This window comes from Salvia hispanica, chromosome 6 (genome assembly GCF_023119035.1).
Source record: "Salvia hispanica cultivar TCC Black 2014 chromosome 6, UniMelb_Shisp_WGS_1.0, whole genome shotgun sequence".
Taxonomy (NCBI): Eukaryota; Viridiplantae; Streptophyta; class Magnoliopsida; order Lamiales; family Lamiaceae; genus Salvia; species Salvia hispanica.
Window position 1 is genome coordinate 33436903 of NC_062970.1, and position 18832 is coordinate 33455734.

Below are 18832 nucleotides of genomic sequence, written 5' to 3' on the forward strand. Positions count from 1 at the left end.
ACTCTCAGTGTCAAATATTACATCCACCAAGCTAAGACCTAAGTAGGAAAACTCAAATCATTCAGAATCAGTTGTTCACAAATTACAGTGTACACTAACAAAAGAAGATAGTGTATGTAGCTATGCAGTGTATATAATGAATCTTTTAATTTATTCTGTCCGTTTCTGTGTAAATGGGAATAATCTCCACTAACTACAGTACTTCAAAAGAATTGGTAAAGTATAAAGAATTGGAAAGCAAAATGATTACAAAGTAAAGTTGAAATCTTGGAAAGCCTCCTCCTGTAGAAGAGCCTCCTCCAACAGAAGCTGAGATTGGTCCATCAGCTCTGGGCTCAATCTGAACATTAAGACACAAAACTCCATCTGATTCAGAGCGCCATCTCCGTCGAAATCCCCTTCTTTGAGCATACTGTAAAGATCATCATCAGACAATTCCTGGAGCCCCAAAAAAGCAGAATTGTTCTTCAAACTGTCAAATGTGATAACCCCTTTCTCGGAGTCCATCAATAACCGGAAACCGTTGCACAATTCGGCAAGCAATCCGTCGGCGCCTAGCTTCTCCGCCATGAGCGGGAAGAAATCTTGGAAATTTGGTTGCTGGATCGACGCCATCGAAGTAAAGTGAAAGTGTTTGTTTGGAATGAAGATAGTTGGTAATTAGCGATGATGATTTGACGAGAGGGAGCGGAGTTAATATATGATGAGGGAAAGGGGGTTTCGTAGAAGAAGAAGGGGCGGGAGTAGGACAGCTAGTTGACAGTAGTTTGGGTACACAATTGCGTAGAAATGGTCGACAATTGCGTATGTGCATCCCATTGCAATGGAAATTTCTCTGTCGGCGCCCATATATGATATACCCTTTTCCTTTTAATTATACACAATTCTAACGCGGTGATGATTTTTAATTTTTTATGTTTCTAACTTTTTTTTACCACTTTCCCAAATAAGTTTGCATAAAACGCCATAAACTATTTTGTTCGTCCTTAAACTTATGAATTTTCCAACTTTGAGAAAAAAAATTTAGAACTAAGTATTTAATCATGAAATATAATTTTGTTTATCAAATATTATGCAATGTGTCTCTTGCCATAACATTTGACTGAAAAGACAAGGAAAAACCCCATAATTTTAAAAAAAGAATAATAGAGCTTTACATAATCAAAGCTTTTTAAAAAGAGATTAGATTACAATTTACATCATTAATTGGTCCATATCCTTTGTCCTAGCAATAAGGAGGTCAGACATTATTGCACGGCGAGTTCGAGCCCTCTTGATATCATTTGTAATTTTCTTCTTTATATAGGAAATTTTTTTTTAAATACATCATTAATTGCACTAAAATTTGCATAGAATAAAGTACTAAAGCTCCCTAAACTTAAGAAGCAAGTCGATATAATTTGGTTTACCTAAGCTTTTTTTTTTTGTTATCGAATAGTATTATATCACGCTGATACACTGAATTTTGCAACTATGTTTGGCAATTCGTTGACACTACTAAAAAAATCTCTTTACTCTTCCTTTATATGTTGTTTGAATCATTCCGTGATGATTTCCTTTTCAGTTTCTTGAAATGCTACACGTATTATTTGCTTTAATTAGTCTTTTAAATCATTGTGGGCTTGTACATAAATCCAAAAAATCAGGGCTATAGGAATTAATCAATCTCTCGTTATATACATTTATTGCCGTGAATATTTTTGATAAATAATTCATATCTCTGAAACAAAATAGACATCGATTTATATTATTGCTAACAGCCAGGTGTACCAAAAATAAAATTTGATACTACTATTCTAAACTCCAAATATTTTTTAAATCTAGTGAAGTTTAACAATTATTTTGATCTGTTCTTGTTTATTGCAGAAAATAAAAGGGTTTTTGGCTTTTTAAACCAAAACCTTTCTCCGAATTCCGGTTTTTCCCATGAACTATGAGATTTGTTTTTAAAACCACGAACTTTTATTTCTTTAGGATTTTCCCCCGGCGGGTCAACGACGAAACCCGGGTTGTCTACATGTCAATTTTAATCATATTTGTCACTAAATTGATTGCTTGGATCCTATATGGCACAATAATACATACAGTTACAATTATTACATAACAAATGACAACTTTTGAATAAACAATACACAACTTTAACATTTTGAATTATGCTATTCGGGTCGGAAATGTGCTATTCGGGTCGGGTTGGAAAAATCCTAATGAAATGAAAGTTAGTGGTTTTAAAAACAAATCTCATAGTTCATGAGAAAAATCGAAATTCGGGAAAAAGTTTTGATTTAAAAAGCCAAAATAAAAGTGCGCTAAATGTATACGTCCAGCCACGTTTCGTCTACTATAATGCATAAATACACGTGACATAAACTCAAAAGAAATATATATACTCCTAGTAACAACATTTTGACAATTACTAGTTGAAAGAGAGAGAAAGCATATTATATGAATAGACCGATGGAGATAAACAAATTAAACAAACATAAAAAGGCATCCAAATTTTCATTTCCAGCATATTGAGAAACAAGAGTCTCCCACGCGTTACATCATGTTCCAAAGTTAATAAAAAAAAGCATAGGACATTAAATTAAATTAGATGCCATGTAAATAAATTAACAGAACTTCCAATCAAGCTTGAGTTTGCGGCTTTGCTTCTTCGACTCCATTCTTGTGTGAACTCAACATTTCACTTAATTTGAAAACTTCAATGATTTTGTGATTAGGGTTCTTCTCTTCCTCCAAAACACTTCTTTGCTTTCCAGCTTCTGGAATCTTCTGCTCTGTCATTTTGTCTGTGTTTCTGTATCTCGCGTAGAGCGCCATTTGGAGCAAGCCGAAGATGAAACCTAGTATGTTTGGAATCTATGTAGACCACAAAGAAAAAACATGTATTTTTCATATGAGTTCATGTGTGTATCATAGATTCGTAGTACATTATAAAGCATGCATATGAACTGTAACAACACATTGATTATGTGCGTGTATGAGTATAGTGCATGGATATAACGTACCGCAATGTTATAATCTTTGAGCAAAAGGCCATAGAAAAACCACATGACTGCGCTAATTGTAAGAAAAACTGAGAGAAGAAATGGCATATGCTCCACGTTCTTGGTTCGTACAACTTGTCTCTGCAAATAGTTATCGTATATACAGATCAAATAAAATTAATACAATTCCAACACTAAATATTTGAACTTGTTCTCTAAATTAGTACTCCAACTAACCAAGATGCATAGAGGGGCGACAAAGACGCACAAAGAAAAAACTAGACAAATCCATCCGACGACAATGGGACGTTGAGAAGGTCTCATTAGGAAGTGAGTGACACAAAATATTCCCATCCCCAAAACAGCAATCAAACCAAGCAGCTTCATTGTTGTTAGCTGCATTTAAAATCAACAGATTATAATTAAACATCTACATAATCCATGCATGTTTGAAGAAAATTGATATTGCTATTACCTTGGATTTCTTTGAGGCGTAATAGAAATAGAAAATAATGTAAAAAGTCTCGATGAAACACCCGACTGAATTAATGGTGATTAGAAAAGTGGCGTTGCATTTGAGAAGTGCGTAGTAAATCCACAACACTGCACTGAAGAGAGCAACCACGTATGGAATCGATTGAAATCCTTCACTTGATTTTTTCTTGTAGATTTGATGGAAAGTTGGTCTGTCAAAATAGGATTTAAATTGTAAGATATTAGTATATCGATGTTTGTTCGAAAGTCTTGTGAAGAAATACACGTGTTATTTACATACATTGGCGCGAGAAACACCAAGAAGGAGACGACGTTGCCTGCATATTGAGATTAAGATGTAAGTAAAGAAATAAAAATAATTTCAGATCCTGTTTAAAGAAATATTATAATTAAATATCGACATTAGATTAGGTTATAAAAGTTGTTAATAAATTGACGTCCACCCTCAATCATGGGCCTAAAAAGAGATTAACTTTTATTTTCAAAATAGTACAATGGATTTATGCATAATTTATGTTACTAATACTATTATAATACAGATATGGGATAGATCTATAATAAATATGCATGAGAACTAAAGCCATGCATGATGTGTATAATAAAGTATTATGCTCTAATTGTATCGAGCACTAACCCTAATTGTATCGCGCACATACTAATGCTTGATTGAAATTGATGATGGCCATGCAGACGCGTATCAGAGTTGTAATCAAATGAGAAGAACCTCTTTAAAATGATAAGCGAGAACTATATTAGTTCGTTTATTCATTAATATTAGTTGTTGATTTTCAATATCACAAAACCCTAGTGATATTCATGAATCAACGAAGTGTATGGAGTCAAGAATTGATATGTTTTGTGGTGTAAACTGATATTAATAAATCAACAAACTTGTATGGTTCTCAGTTCTTATTTTAACGCAGTCTTATTAGAATACGAGCCTATATATATGTGTGTGTGATAGAAACTTACATAAAAAAAATACCATAAAATCTCAAAAAATTTACCAAGTACGCCAAATGCAAGACTCCAATGTCCAGAGAAGGCAGCCATATCGCTCTAGCAAATTTAGAAACTGAAATAATAACACTCTATCTATCTCAGTTGTCATGGATGGGTTGGTATGTGCCTATTTATTCATAAAAGAAAGGGGCACTTTTGCAATAATGTGAATTAAATGGGGATTTTTGCATGATAACAAATGAAATATAGGCAACTTTTTATATGTCTATAAGATATTTGCAGATGAGGGGCACAACAGTCATTTTCAACTGATGCAATTTGCAAGCTCTACAGTATTCACGCAATAATATTTGCCCTCTCAATCTTTCATAGAATCAGATAATTTGCCTAACAAAATTACACACGCGGTCCAATTTTGTAGCAGTATAATTTTTTTAGAAAATCATTTACCAGTTATTAAGTCAAGAGAAAAAAATTATTAACCACTACTTGTCACGAGAAGTACGAGAGAGATAAAAGAAATAAGTTGCACAACAATTTAATTTGTTGGTCGAAATTATGTTTAATTGGAGTATTTACTCCATACCCCACCCCAGTCTCTAAGTCTGTATTGTTGGCAAAGCCCTCCCGATTTTGTTCTTGGGGTAGGTAGCCCATTTTTATATAACCACTAGACAAAGACCACACGGGATAGCTCATTTTATATGCTTGCAATTCTTGTTCATTCTCCAATGTGGGAATTGTTTGTCCTCACAATCCTCCCCTCAAACCTCCAATGTGGGAATTGTTTGCCCTCACAATCCTCCCTCAAACCAAGACCACCGACAAAGACCACATGCCTACCTCATGTTACGGCTCACCAAGTCACCACAGGTCTTGATCGAGACCACTCAGAGACATTGGAGAACTTGCAAGCGTCCACCGAACCCCGAGCCACACAGGCCCAGCCCTGAACCAGGGCTTTGATACCACTGTTGGGGATCGGTGGTGCACACCTGAACTCCACATTAGTATTATATTGTCCGTTTTGGGCAAAGTCCTCACGGTTTTACTCTTGGAATACTCCCTAAAAGACCTCATACTAATGGAGTTGGGATAGCTCATTTATATGTTGGCAATTCTTATTCATTCTCTAATGTGGAATATGGTTTGTTTGCCCTCACACGTATAATTGATGTAAATGAGTTTGTACGTTAAGAATAATAATTAAACATATATTATAACATAAATGTATATTAGCGCCGTGTTTATAATAAATATAGCTAATTATGTAAACAAGCCGAAATAACAGTTTTTGGAAGGAAAAAGCTTCAACCTTATTTGGAAACTTTGCAAAGAGATACATTATTATTGATGCATATAGTTTGATAGCTTTAAGGACAAATTAGGTGCTATAAGCACATTATTGAGGGAGGCAAAAAGGAATTCAAACTTTATAAAATGTTATATTAACAATTATCTCAATATATGCATACTCCAACAAATAGCCTACTCCTATTATATTTAATGCCACTTGTAATCAATTATAGAGTGGGACCAACCATTTCAGCCCTATTTTTGAAGATATGAAGGAAGAGATGTAATAAAATGAAGATATGATTTAGTAGCTTATCTTGTCTTGGTGGTTTATGTCATGTTTGGACAGCTCTCTTTCCAAAAAATGAAAATGCTGCTCTCTTGCGGCTTGATTGATTTCCAATCATCTCTCCTTTTCTAATTTTTGTGGTTATTTTTAATTCCTAATTCATGATTCTACCTGGAAATAATTAAAATGAATCTGTTATATGTACAGAGAAAAGGGGCTCTCGACTTTAGATTTCTTTTTCTTTTCCTGCTTTATAATATGGGCTCTGTTAAAAGTTTTTGATCAAATTCAATCGTGCCAAACTCTATTCCAAAGATGCCCTTAATTTGTGTGGTGGCTTAGAAAAGAATACAAGTATGTGCTGGCTACAATTAATTAGTAATAAGTGGAAACCAATATTTTCTCATATTACTGCTTACATGATGATATAAGACGAAGGGGTAACTTCAATTTCAACAAGCTGATAAACAATAACTAAAAATATAATTAAGAAATTTTTTTATTGCAGCTAGGAATGTTAATTTTTGTTTCTAAATGTACCATAACACTTTCAAAATTGTCTTTACTTTTTGTTCTAACTAAAATTAGATGACACAAATGAAAGCGTACTAGAAAAGCAAAAATAAAATAATTTGTTCTCAATTTAAGAAAGCTTTCTTTTGTTTCTGTGACCTAAGTAATGGTTTTTTTTTCCAAAAAAATTGAATGCAATTATAATTGCATCTCTATTTTTGTATCCGTAAAATATATTACTCCTTACGTCCTCAAAAAATAGTTTCATTTGTGAAAGACACAGTTTTAATGAGAAATTGGTACAGTAAGAAAGAGAAAGAGAAAAAGTAGGTAAAGTTAAGATATATTGGGAGAAAAAGTAGCTAGTAAAGTATGAGAGAGAAATTTTGCATCTTAAAAATGAGACTATTTTTGTAAACACTCTAAAATGGCAAAATGAGGGCATCCACAATGGGACCGCCCTAAGGTCCGCCCTATAGGGCACCCTATGCTCCGCCACATCAGCATTTTATCCTCCTACCCTTCCATCTGCAGTGGAGCGCCCTCAAGTCCACCCTATAGTCCGCACTAAGATTTTTTAATTTATTTGAATATTTAAAACACTACAAAAATGGGAAAAATAACTTCATTTCATTGAAAGTTCAAATTACAGTACGAAACAAAAAACCTACAAATTCTCAATGGTCGTTACGCTTTCAAACTTCTTCAATCATGTCGTTCATGAGCTTATGGTCTTGTTGGCTACGCATTGAGGTCTGTCTAGCTATAACCTCATTGAAGCCCACCGGTAATCCTCGAGAGACAGGCGGGGTCGCCGTGCTGGAGCTAGATCCACCTTCATCATCGCCCCAATCGGTGACACTTCCACCTTCTTGTTCGACTATCATGTTATGCAAGATGATGCACGCATACATGACATCAGCGATGACTTCCTTAAACTAGAAACGCGCCGGACCTTTCACTATTGCCCACCGCGATTGGAGCATACCATAAGCCCGCTCCACATCCTTCTGTGCAGCCTCCTGCTTTGCCGCAAATAACAATCTCTTGTCACCCATTGGGCAACTAATTGTCTTCACAAAAACAGGCCACCTTGGATATATGCCATCGGCCAAGTAGTACCCCATATGATATTGGCGTCCGTTGGCAGTGAACTCGATGGCCGAGCCACGACCCCTGCATTGATCGGCAAAGAGGTTGGAAGAGTTGAGGACGTTGATGTCGTTGTTCGACCCGGCTACACCGAAGTAAGCATGCCAGATCCAGAGCTGATGGTCAGCGACGGCTTTGAGGATCATCGTCGGGTGGTTGCCCTTCTATCCACTGGTAAATTAGTCTCTCCACACCGTCGGGCAATTCTTCCACTCTCAGTGCATACAATCAATGCTCCCTAGCATTCCAGAAAAGTCGTGCGCCGTCTCGTGCATCCTCATCAGGGCCTGGCAATCATCAGCAGTCGGCCTTCGCAAATATGTGTTGCTATAAGCCTCCACAACTCCCCTACAAAAATTCTTCAGGCAATCGCGGCCGGTTGTCTCCCCGACGTGAAGGTACTCGTCGAACATATCCGTCGTGGTGCCATAGGCCAACTGCCGGAGCGCAACCATGCACTTCTGCAACGGTGTAAGGACGGGAAAGCCGACGCCATCTTCCCGATATTGGAAGTATTCATCACGTGCCTCCAACGCCTAGACAATGCTGAGAAAAAGATCTCGCCGCATTCTAAACCAGCGGTGAAAAACCGTCAGGCCCCACCGTGGTTGTTCGGCAAAATAATTGTTGAACAGACGTTGGTGAGCAACGTCATGCCCGCGGCGGACATACGTTCGACGCTGCCGCCGCTTCCCGCTCGCGCTCCATTTCCGCCAAGCATTCCGCCGCAGCATCATTAACGCAATCGAATAAGGCTCGAGTAATGCCTTCTGATATACTGCAGTCGTCGTTGTCGGAGTTCATTTTTTTAGTGAGAAAGTTGAAAAGTTTTGAGAGATGGGAGAGAATAAATTGGGAGATGTAATGAATGGGTGGGGAAATTGGGTGTTTAAATAGAATAAAAATTTTATAAAAATAAAAAAATAAATTCAAAAACGCGTCGCATCCTCCGCGCTTTCGTCCGCGTCGCCCACGGTGGGGCGGATGAAAGCCCGGACGATGGACATCGGGCGGCCTATCATCCGCGGACGATCTATCGAGCTCGGACGATGGATAATCCCACTGACGGACCCAGGTGGGGTCGGGTGGGGTCGGCCGACCCCACCGCCGGTCAGTGAGTGCCTCTGAGATTATCCCAAAATCGGCCGGTGAGCCACGGCTGCTCCGGCTCCGACCTCGCGCTATGTATTTTTTGTTGCCAAAGAAGAGAATTTGGAAGGGAATAGAGGGTAGAGATGGAGAAATAGGATAACCGAAGATGAAAATTTCTTGAAAAAATTGGAGAATGAGATGAAGAGGGCGCTGCGGCGCTGTTGTTTACTCATTACTGTATTTTAGAAAACCTAGGAAGCCTTTTTGGGAGAGTATTGATAAATGTGTTTTATATTTTCTTCTTTTTCTACTAATTTTTAGTATTTCTAATAATATAGTACTATGTTTTGTCGACATACGTATAGTGTATGTGAATTGAAAATATGTACAGTAAAATATTAGAAAAAAGTTTTAATTAGTACTATGACTCATTATAGATTTTATTTTAAGTTTAATTAATATTTGTAGTTAAATATAGCAGTAATATTTGTCGAATCACAAATAAAATTAAATGATACAATAAGAATTTAACAAATGCTCAATGAAAATAACAAAATTATAAAAATATGTAACATATCAAAAATTTGAAATAAAATACTTAAAAAAATAATTTTTTTTATTACAACGTAAACTATTTAATAGTATAAAGTTGTGTGATGTGATTTTAATATATTAAAAATATGAATATTCGTAGTAATTAATTATCATATTTAATAAAAAGATTATGCAATATTTAAATTATAATATATGTAATAGTTATTTAAATATTATATGTATTATTAATTATTTTTTCGACCCCATGGGTTCAGCTTTCTGGGTCCGTCATTGGATAATCCATCGTCCGCTCCATTGTGAATGTCCTGAAATTATTTTTCATGGACGAGGGAGTAATTAATATTTTTTAAGTAATAACTATGTGTGATTTATATGATCTCCAAAATCACGCTTATGAAATTTAGCTGCGCAGATAAGTTTAATTTAGTTAAGATACTGATAGTCAATAATATAAAACGATTTTATTTATTATATACTTCGTCTCTTTAATCACATAATATATATTATACTTTACGCGTTCATAAAAATATGAATTTTTGAGAAGGTACGAGTTTTAAAGCATAATTGATAGTAATATAAATGAGAAGACGCTAGAGAAAAAATAATAGTAGTATTAGTGATATTTACTCAGATATATCCTAAACTAAAAAATACATCATTTAAAAACACTACTAAGAAGAAAACAATCCATATTTATAAAAAGGCGGGGGAGTACGATTTTTTAATTAAATACTTTACCTCCATAATCAATTTTAATACTCGTGAAATATAGATCATATTTTTATATTATTAATTTTATTAAAAAAATATGAGTGTGATAACCAGTGAATAGTGAGGGTTTTTTATTAAAAATAATAAAAGTGAAATAAGATATTTAAGGATGGATGAGTAAAGGTTATACTACTAATTTGATACAACTAGGGGCGGAGCTACGCTGGGGCATGGGGGGCCCTTAGGCCCCCAGCCATTCTACTTTTAAGTATATTATATGTATTCAGAAGCATTAACCGTCAGACTTGGTAGTGCAGTTGGCAAGTCTGCCGGCTTAAGATCTTAGTTGTGGGAAATGTACTGAGTTCGAATCTCAGCCAAGGTCATCACAAAATTCTTATATCAATTATTTTTTATTTATTAAATTTTCTTGATATGCATTTATTTGTTGTGCACTAAATATCTGAAAAATATTCCTTTATTTTTAAGATCTTCTAATTCTAAATGATGAAAAAAGGAAAAACATAAAAGGGTCTTCCTACGACTAATTTTAATGACAAAATAATCGAGAGATACCTATATTTATTAATAGTGAGCACTAAATTTTTCTTCTTCTTAGACCCCCCACCAACAAATTATTGGCTCCGCCACTGGATGCACTGTACATATTGTAATCATATATAGCTACTAAGCTATATTCATGACTATGCGAACGCTTACATATGTATATGTAAATTGGAAAACAAGATACGTGAGTTGGTCTGCTGTATAAAATTTTTGTCTATTTGCATAACAAATGAAACAAAAACTACAACAATACGCATGACAACATAATGTAGAAGTGAATATAGATTATGAATATATACATTGATATAATGCATAACTTAGTACTACTAGTAGTATAAGATATGGGGATATTCTGGTAAATACATATGGTTTCAAGGCAGTGCATGATTGTGGGACAAAATCCTAAATAAAATAAATTAATGTTATAACGAATCGTGCATACTGAAACAATATGCGCATTTTGCACTTTTAAAAATGATTGCAACTATTATTTTTTCTTATATAAAAGATATTTGTTGTGATTGGATTAGGTCGGTGTGACCTTCATGCATGGTTAAGTGCTCTTAAAATTCACAACCCTATCTGTTCAATATTCCCCTCATACAATTCTAGCGGATAAACATACGGAGTGTAATATGGATTTTAATTATTACTGAATGTAGCTTTGTATACAACAGTCATTAATTTTTAATGTATCGACATGATATTAAGTTATTTTTTATGTATATGTGATTGAAGAGCGAGATGTGAGAGTGTTGTTTTTTATGTATATGCGATTGAAGAGCGAGATGTGAGAGTGTTGTGTGTTGTTGAAATATGGAACTTCTCCGATTCAGAGAATCCACTAGACACTGGGTCTAGAAACTCAGAGAATCCTCGGGTACCTGTCGTTGGGCACACAATCACTTCCTTCTCCTTTCAAAACCCTCAACCCGCTATGCTAAAAAGATTAGTACAGGGAAGCAGGGATCGAATCCACAGAGACAGATGTGTAAGTAAACATGCTAAAAGACCTGGAAACTATTTTTGGCTGCTGCCACGCAATTTTCTCGGGGTTGAGATTTAATTCCTAGACTCTGGAAATGAAATGTTCTATCCTAACAGCTAGATCTAGGCAGAGATAACAGAACATGCATAATGATGACCGAATGCGCTTGAAATTACTACTAGACGGGGTAAACGGCTTCCTAAACTAACCTAGACACAGGAAGAACAACATGTGGGGACCATTTCCCTAAACGGCATAGTACGACGGAAAAAGCTGCAGATTAACCAACTAAAGGACTAACTAACAGCGACATCATCTTCTCTAACTTTTATCACGAAATAACAGATGAAAAACAGAGCAAAGCAACGATCGAAACAGGGCAAACGAAATTAAACCGATTAACACAATTAACTACTGAAACTAAAGCAGATCTACGATTACTAGACGAGGTAAACAAGTGAACAGAATTTAAATGTCACAACCATGCAAACATGAACAGATCTACACGCTGGATGCTTCATCCACTCCGGATCCAAGCCATCCACAACAATCCAACACAATTTCCATCTCCGATCTTCGCAGATTCAAACCAGATTCAACCGATCAACTACAAATCTCCATGCAATTCAAACTCCACCTTAGATCAATCAACAATAACATAACCGAAACCAAAGTAGCAAATTCCATAGCAAAATACGCAATATCCAACGAGAAAGTAGCAAAACACGACCGAGCTTCGAACAGCGATCACTCGGGAAATCCGAAATACAAACAAAAACAAATAAAGGATTGTATCTTTGCCTCCCTTGGAGACGGTGTTACACAACGACGGAATTGAAACGTGAACCCCTAAGATGATTCCCCTAAGAGCTGATGATGCAAAAGGAGAACTCCCTTCATGTTGAATGCGTGCTCTTATTTATAAGGGGCGGAGCTTCTAGACTCTTCCTGGTTTTTCCCATTTTGCCCTCCTGGTGGATGCTTCAATTTTTTGCAATAATAAGTGGCGGACCTACACTAGGCATAGGGTCCCATGAAACCCCTATCTATTTTTGAAGAATGAGTATATAATGGTGGTGTTCGGTTGTCAAAATAAAATAATATGTAGGATTGAGCTGTGCGATTATTTTAGTCATAGGGGGTTATCTAAGACTAATTATCTCATGATTATCCATCTAGGATTGAGTTGTGAGCCTAAATCTCATGAATCAAACACACTACAAATTTAACCCTGAATACAATCTTGCAAACCGAACATCCCCATTATATATTCAATTGGGCAGTTGGCTTTCTTGTTTGCAATTAGTGGATGAAGGGAAGTGATCTGTTCTTGTTTACAGCACTTTTGGTATTTATAAATTTTTTTATTCCTAGGCACAAGTCACAACACGGCGTGTATGCATAAGTTTAAGTTAAATTTGAATAAGATTTTTATTCACTCTACTTTTCCTAGTTTTTATTACAAATATATTTTTCTTTTTTATTTACTTTTGACTTAAGTTTGATTCTTATAGAAATTATATCTTTTACTTTAACTCCATCCGCACCATACTACTTGACATACTTCTTTTTCACGGTCATTTTAGAAAATTAATACTAATAAATAATTAAAATAGAGAAAAAGTAAAATAAGGAGAACATTAACTATATTTTTTCTTACATTTTATGCTAATTTTTTTATTTTACATTTTATATGTTCTTAATGGGGCATGATCATATGCTAACTAATTTCCAATCCCAAATTAAGACTTCATCATAACCATTCATTCTTCTAATCTAAGGGTTTGATTTAGCCTAGATTTGAGATATTTTTTTCTTTTTATTAATTTAAATAATATGAAAAGGGTATTTTAGTCTATTCCAATTGTTTTCATGCCAATACTATGTAATTCACGATCAGATTTTCTCCTTCCTAAAATTTCTCCTCCCTAAAATTTCTCTTCTCCTCTTCAAATCATCAAATCGATCTTCAAATCTCTCACAGATTTCTTTCCAAATTTATATTTTCTGAATCACGCTATTATATATTGGAGGAATTGATTCTCGCTGTTCAAAATCTTGCGATCTCATCCAATCGAGTCTTCACGCGATTTTCTTCTTTTTGAAGCTATTTTGCTTGGCAATTTCTGCCGATCTCATCAACCTATCGCGATTGTCTCCTTTGTCTCCTTTTCGAAGTTATTTTGCTTGTCTTTGTTCAGTAATGGCAGGTATGTGTTACTAATTGTGCTTTTTTGTTTTAGTTTTGAATCATTCGATATGCATCTTCTCAATTTTTATATTTGAAGTTTCTGTTTATATTCGAGCTGTTGTTTCATACATTCATTAGTAATTTTTATAATTTTTTCAATACATGTTTATGCTTTTAGTAGTTTTTTCATTGATTAGTACTAGTTTTAGTGTTTTTTGTCACAGTTTGTTTGATGAGTATTCTATCAGTTTTATTCATATGTTGTTTCCTCTGTTTTTTGTTCTTATTCTCTGTTTCTTAGTTTTAATTTGTATGTTTTATGTTGTGTGTTGATAATGTAATTTATTGATGTTTCTGTACTTTATTATTGGTTTTTGTAACCTGATATGTTGAAGTTGTTTTCTAAAATGTTGAATTTATGTTTTAAGTTAAAGTTACACCTCTGTGCAAAGAAGAATTAAGGCCTTTTGTTGGAAAAAGTTTCAAGTCACTTGATGCTGCTATCTCCTTCTATGAAGATTATGCTAAAGAGGTTGGATTTGATCCTCGAAAATCTGGTAGAAAAACAACAGGCGGCATAGGACTTGGACTGTTACGAACAATGCTGAGGATGATTTGTACGAGTGTCAATGCAAGCTGTATCAGAGGTGTGGGATTCTGTGTCGTCACATATTTTTTGTTTTCAAGAACAATGATGTGCAGTTGATACCTGAAATTTATATTGGAAAGAGGTGGCTGAAGAAACCTCTTTTAATATCTGTGCATGGTTCTTCTACCTCAACTTTTCAGGATCAGACAGGTATTATACATAACCTACTATGATTGTTAATATTTTGATGTTGTGAGGTCTGATATTATGCTTCTACTATGTTGATATTATTTACAGATTTCTTTTACGATGACAAGCATAATGCCATCAACAAACTGCACACAACATATTACAGATTAGTACAGAGAGTTGAGGGCAGCATTGCTGATATTAATGCAGTTTAGCTGCGATTTAGGATGTTGAAAATCAGCTTTTTGGTGATAGTTCTTGTGTGATGTACGTGTTGGAGAAAAAGAAAAGGTTTGAGGAATTGTATGGTGTTGTGAGGCCTGATGTTATACATGCTCATCCGCCAAATGTGGTGAAGTGTAAAGGATCTGGATCCAGGTTGTCTTCTAAGATGGAGGCGGCGAAGAAGGCAGCAGCTAAACCTCCTAGACGATGTGGGAAATGCCATAAAATAGTTAATCATGATTCAAGGAACTGCGGCAAAGAGAAGAGTTAAAAATAGAAATAAATTAGTTGTTCCTATTACTGTGGTTTCGGTTTATTAGCATTCTTGATTCCGTGTTTGTATGGAAGAATAATAATCGCAAACATATGTTCTGAATGTTATCTCATTTTATTTTCCATATACTATTAAGTTTGTTCAAAACATTTCGTGTTGCTTAAATTTTCAATTACATGTAAACGAATGGACATCAATACAACTTTATAAATTCTCAACATTACTATTTGGAATTCTCAATAATTCGTGTATACTTTCTCAACATTACTATTTGGAATTCTCAATAATTCGTGTATACTTTCTCAACATTACTATTTGGAATTCTCAATATCACAGCATCTTTTTGCCTACCATTTAAACGTCCCAACATATCAACAAAATCTTTGGTTGTCTTCTTTATGTTCAATGTTTATGTTTCCTCCTCATCTTTTTCTTTCACCGCCTTTATAGTTTCTTTCTTCATCTTCTGTTTTCCCATCTTTTCCTTCTTTTTTTCTGACTTCTCTCCACGTTCTACCTTTTCCGTTTCTTCTGAAGAATCGCCATCAACTTCCTTTTTATCCCAATGTTTTCGTTTTGCTGCTTTTGCCTTTTTAACTTTTTCAACAAAAGACATTAAGTTCTCATTGTTTTCAAAGTTGCCATCTTCCTCTGGTCTAGATCTTTTCCCTGTAGTTGTAGTTTTGGTAAACATAAACCATGATTAATTTAGAAACAAACTCATGACAAGTACTGCAATCATTCTAACAGGCTGTTGAACTCACAAATATCAACATACAACATACATTTAGCTAAGACATCATCAACATATATCTAACCCAATATCAACATATAGCTTACCCAATATCAACATAGGGCTTACCCATTATCAACATTTAGCTAAGACATCATCAGCATATACCTTACCCAATATCAACATATAGCTTACCCAATATTAACATAGGGGCTTACCCATTATCAACATTTAGCTAAGACATCATTAGCATATACCTTACCCAATATCAACATATAGCTTACACATCATCAACATATAGATTACACAATATCAACATTTAGCTACCTCAATATACATATTTGTACTAGATACAAAAGCTTTCTAATATTAACAGAACTTCTAAATAATTCATTATAGCTTCAATCTTTCAGAAAATGAAGATTCACATTCTCATATGCTATCAAATCAGAAATCAATCTACCAACAATACAACTACAAAAGCTTATAAACATATTTCACTAAAATTTGAACCCTAATTCTTTATTAAAATCTGAAATCTCAAACTGCAATGCAAAAAATCAGAAATCGGTAAATCAAATTGAAAAATACCTTTCGATTCAGCAGGAGCATTTTCGATTGAAACCATTGCACCTTTTTTGAAGTCATTCACTGCAAAATAAATCTATTAGTTTCATTTCTATTGAAAAGTTAGCAAGTTTAAAGCAAATTTCGTAGTTTAAATTTCATATTTACCGTCGTTTTTCTTCAAATCTGTGAATCTGCCCTAGGTTGAGCTTTTCTTCGTAGGAGAAGGGGAGTTTTCGAGCTGTTCTTCTGTATTTGAGTGAGAGATATGTGTTTTGGAGTAGTGAATCTGGTTTTGGACGGCGAAAGAGATTGAGAGATGAAATGACGTGAACGGCAACGAGATTGGGAGATTGAGAGAGAAAATGCAGTGACCGGCAACAAGATTGAGATATTCAGAGAGAAAATGCAGTGAATGGGGATGAGATTGAGAGATTCAGAGAGAAAATTCTAAGAGATTCATAGAGAATGCAGTGGTGAATGGGGCGACAGGTTGAGAGAGAAATGGAGTGGATGGTTTGAATGTGCGCGCTGAATTTTATGTAAATTGTCCATTTTACCCTTTCGTTGAGATTGTTAATTCAATGTATTGATATTTTTTTATTCAATCTCAGCCTTTGATATTTAGATCAAAGGGTTCATATTTAGTCTCAATTTGGGATTAAGGGGCTAAACTCATTAGAAGATGACCCTGTTCTTAATTATCTTAAGTTGAACTTTTTTGTTCTATGGTTAGAGTTCAATTTTTTTTTCCTCGCATAACTTATGTTCTATTTAATTATTTGGAAACTCTCCGGCAAAATTTTTTTTTTTTATATTGGCATTGCATCAACAATTACCTTACACATATCTCTAACTTTTTTATTGATTCTCTAATTTATTGGCGCTAAAAAATACCAAACTACTAGGAACACTGGTTTGGACCCTCCCTCTTAAAATCATGCATCCGCCACTGCTAATAATAGTTGATAAAACTAGAATTCCCGCTTTTGCTTGTTCAAATCCAAGTTTTTTTTTTTTTTTTTACTTACTTGTTTCTTAGTTTATAAAAATTCTTTTGGAATCTACTATGGTGTTAGAAGATAAAATTGCAATACTTTGTTTAATCATTAGTTCACGTGATTTGATAGATACACGTGCTTCCGTCAATTGTATCATAATATGATACGAGAAGGGATCGAGCTAAAGATAGAACGAGAATAAAGGTCGCGCGAGCCATGCAACACATGGAAGAGGCGAGATAGAACAAATGGAACGCGTGTGACGTGGACAAAAGCAGTTAGCTGAGTCAGTTAGTTAGTTAGGATGGTTATTTTTTGCTGACATGGACATGAGCGGCTAATTATAGCCGATCATGAATGTAAACCTTTTTTTCCTTATGAATGAATTGATGCGAAATTCTCTTTTTTCTTCTCTATCCTCTCCTTCTAATAGCTCCGTCAGAATAGGTGCAATCACGGTCGACGTTCCGATCACCGGAAGACCGAATTTTGTACCAAGTGGTATCAATCCACACGATCCTGCTTCCGCCATGGTTGATACTCGATCTGATACTAGATCTAATGATGCTCGCCATTTGGAAGAGATGTTAACAACTGCTATGGCTGATCTATCAGCTAAAATCGCCGATGCCGATCATCGACGGGAAGATGTCTGTCACGACCGTATTTTGCTAAGGATAGCGAAAGCGGGTAAACCGCTACTAATAAAAGGATTTAAAGAAATTAGGAAGAAATGGAAATAGAACTTGCACATTGAAAAGTCAAACAATATCATAAGATAGGATCCAAGTATTCGATTACAAGGATTTAACTGACAATAGCATTTCATCAAAATAAATCAAGAGTTACGATGTTGAGAGTTTATTATTCTCTCTTAACATACTGCAGCTGAAAAGTCCAGAGAACGACTTCGCGTATGAAGACACGAAGCGTCGAGAGATCCACACTTATTTACTCAGTGGACACATGCCGAAAATCAAAACATACATTATATAGTTGTCATCCATCTATAGTATTGCACGGAGTTTTTCTTAAAAGGCCCGAGCATACTAAATTCTTTTGTAAGCTAAAAGTTTGATTGATCAATCTATCTTCTTCAAAACTCTAGCCTAATCTGAGAATCGTGTACCGTGAAGGTGGCCACCTTCAGCGGACACATCGCCGGCCAACCGCTGATGGCTCACGGCCCTCGTGCACATTATTCCGAACAGGATTTGCGGTCCTATTGGGAACCAAATTCGTTAAACTATGTTTGGCATCACCAAACCCCGCAGGCTACAACCCCAACAGATAGGCCTCAAAACAAATATTTTATGGCATGACAACAACTTTAAAACAACCACTGCTCCATTTTGAGTAAAGTTGATTTTTCATAATTTCACAAATATTTGCTTTATATCCACACTATAGTGCTGGATATTAAAAGAAAGCTCACATGATACGCTTATCTCCAAA

General features: G+C 35.1%; 3 protein-coding genes across 3 annotated transcripts; 1 reads left to right on the forward strand and 2 right to left on the reverse strand.

Annotated features, from left to right (window-relative positions):
- Positions 1-130: 130 nt before the first annotated feature.
- Positions 131-776, reverse strand: LOC125193658 (calcium-binding protein KRP1-like). Its single transcript, XM_048091500.1, has one exon. It carries the CDS (start codon positions 613-615, stop codon positions 247-249), a length of 369 nt encoding a protein of 122 aa, XP_047947457.1. The 5' UTR covers positions 616-776; the 3' UTR covers positions 131-246.
- Positions 777-2537: 1761 nt separating this feature from the next.
- On the reverse strand, positions 2538-4564 carry LOC125197241 (bidirectional sugar transporter SWEET14-like). Its single transcript, XM_048095961.1, has 6 exons — positions 4490-4564; positions 3763-3799; positions 3463-3673; positions 3225-3383; positions 3009-3128; positions 2538-2859 (listed from the first exon to the last, which is right to left on the reverse strand). The coding sequence occupies exons 1-6, from the start codon at positions 4533-4535 to the stop codon at positions 2626-2628; spliced, it is 807 nt and encodes a 268-aa protein (XP_047951918.1). The 5' UTR covers positions 4536-4564; the 3' UTR covers positions 2538-2625.
- Positions 4565-13723: 9159 nt separating this feature from the next.
- Positions 13724-15090, forward strand: LOC125192021. The gene is made up of 4 exons (XM_048089473.1): positions 13724-13818; positions 14228-14446; positions 14529-14598; positions 14686-15090. Exons 1-4 carry the CDS (start codon positions 13812-13814, stop codon positions 14699-14701), a joined length of 312 nt encoding a protein of 103 aa, XP_047945430.1. The 5' UTR covers positions 13724-13811; the 3' UTR covers positions 14702-15090.
- The last annotated feature ends 3742 nt before the right edge of the window (positions 15091-18832 follow it).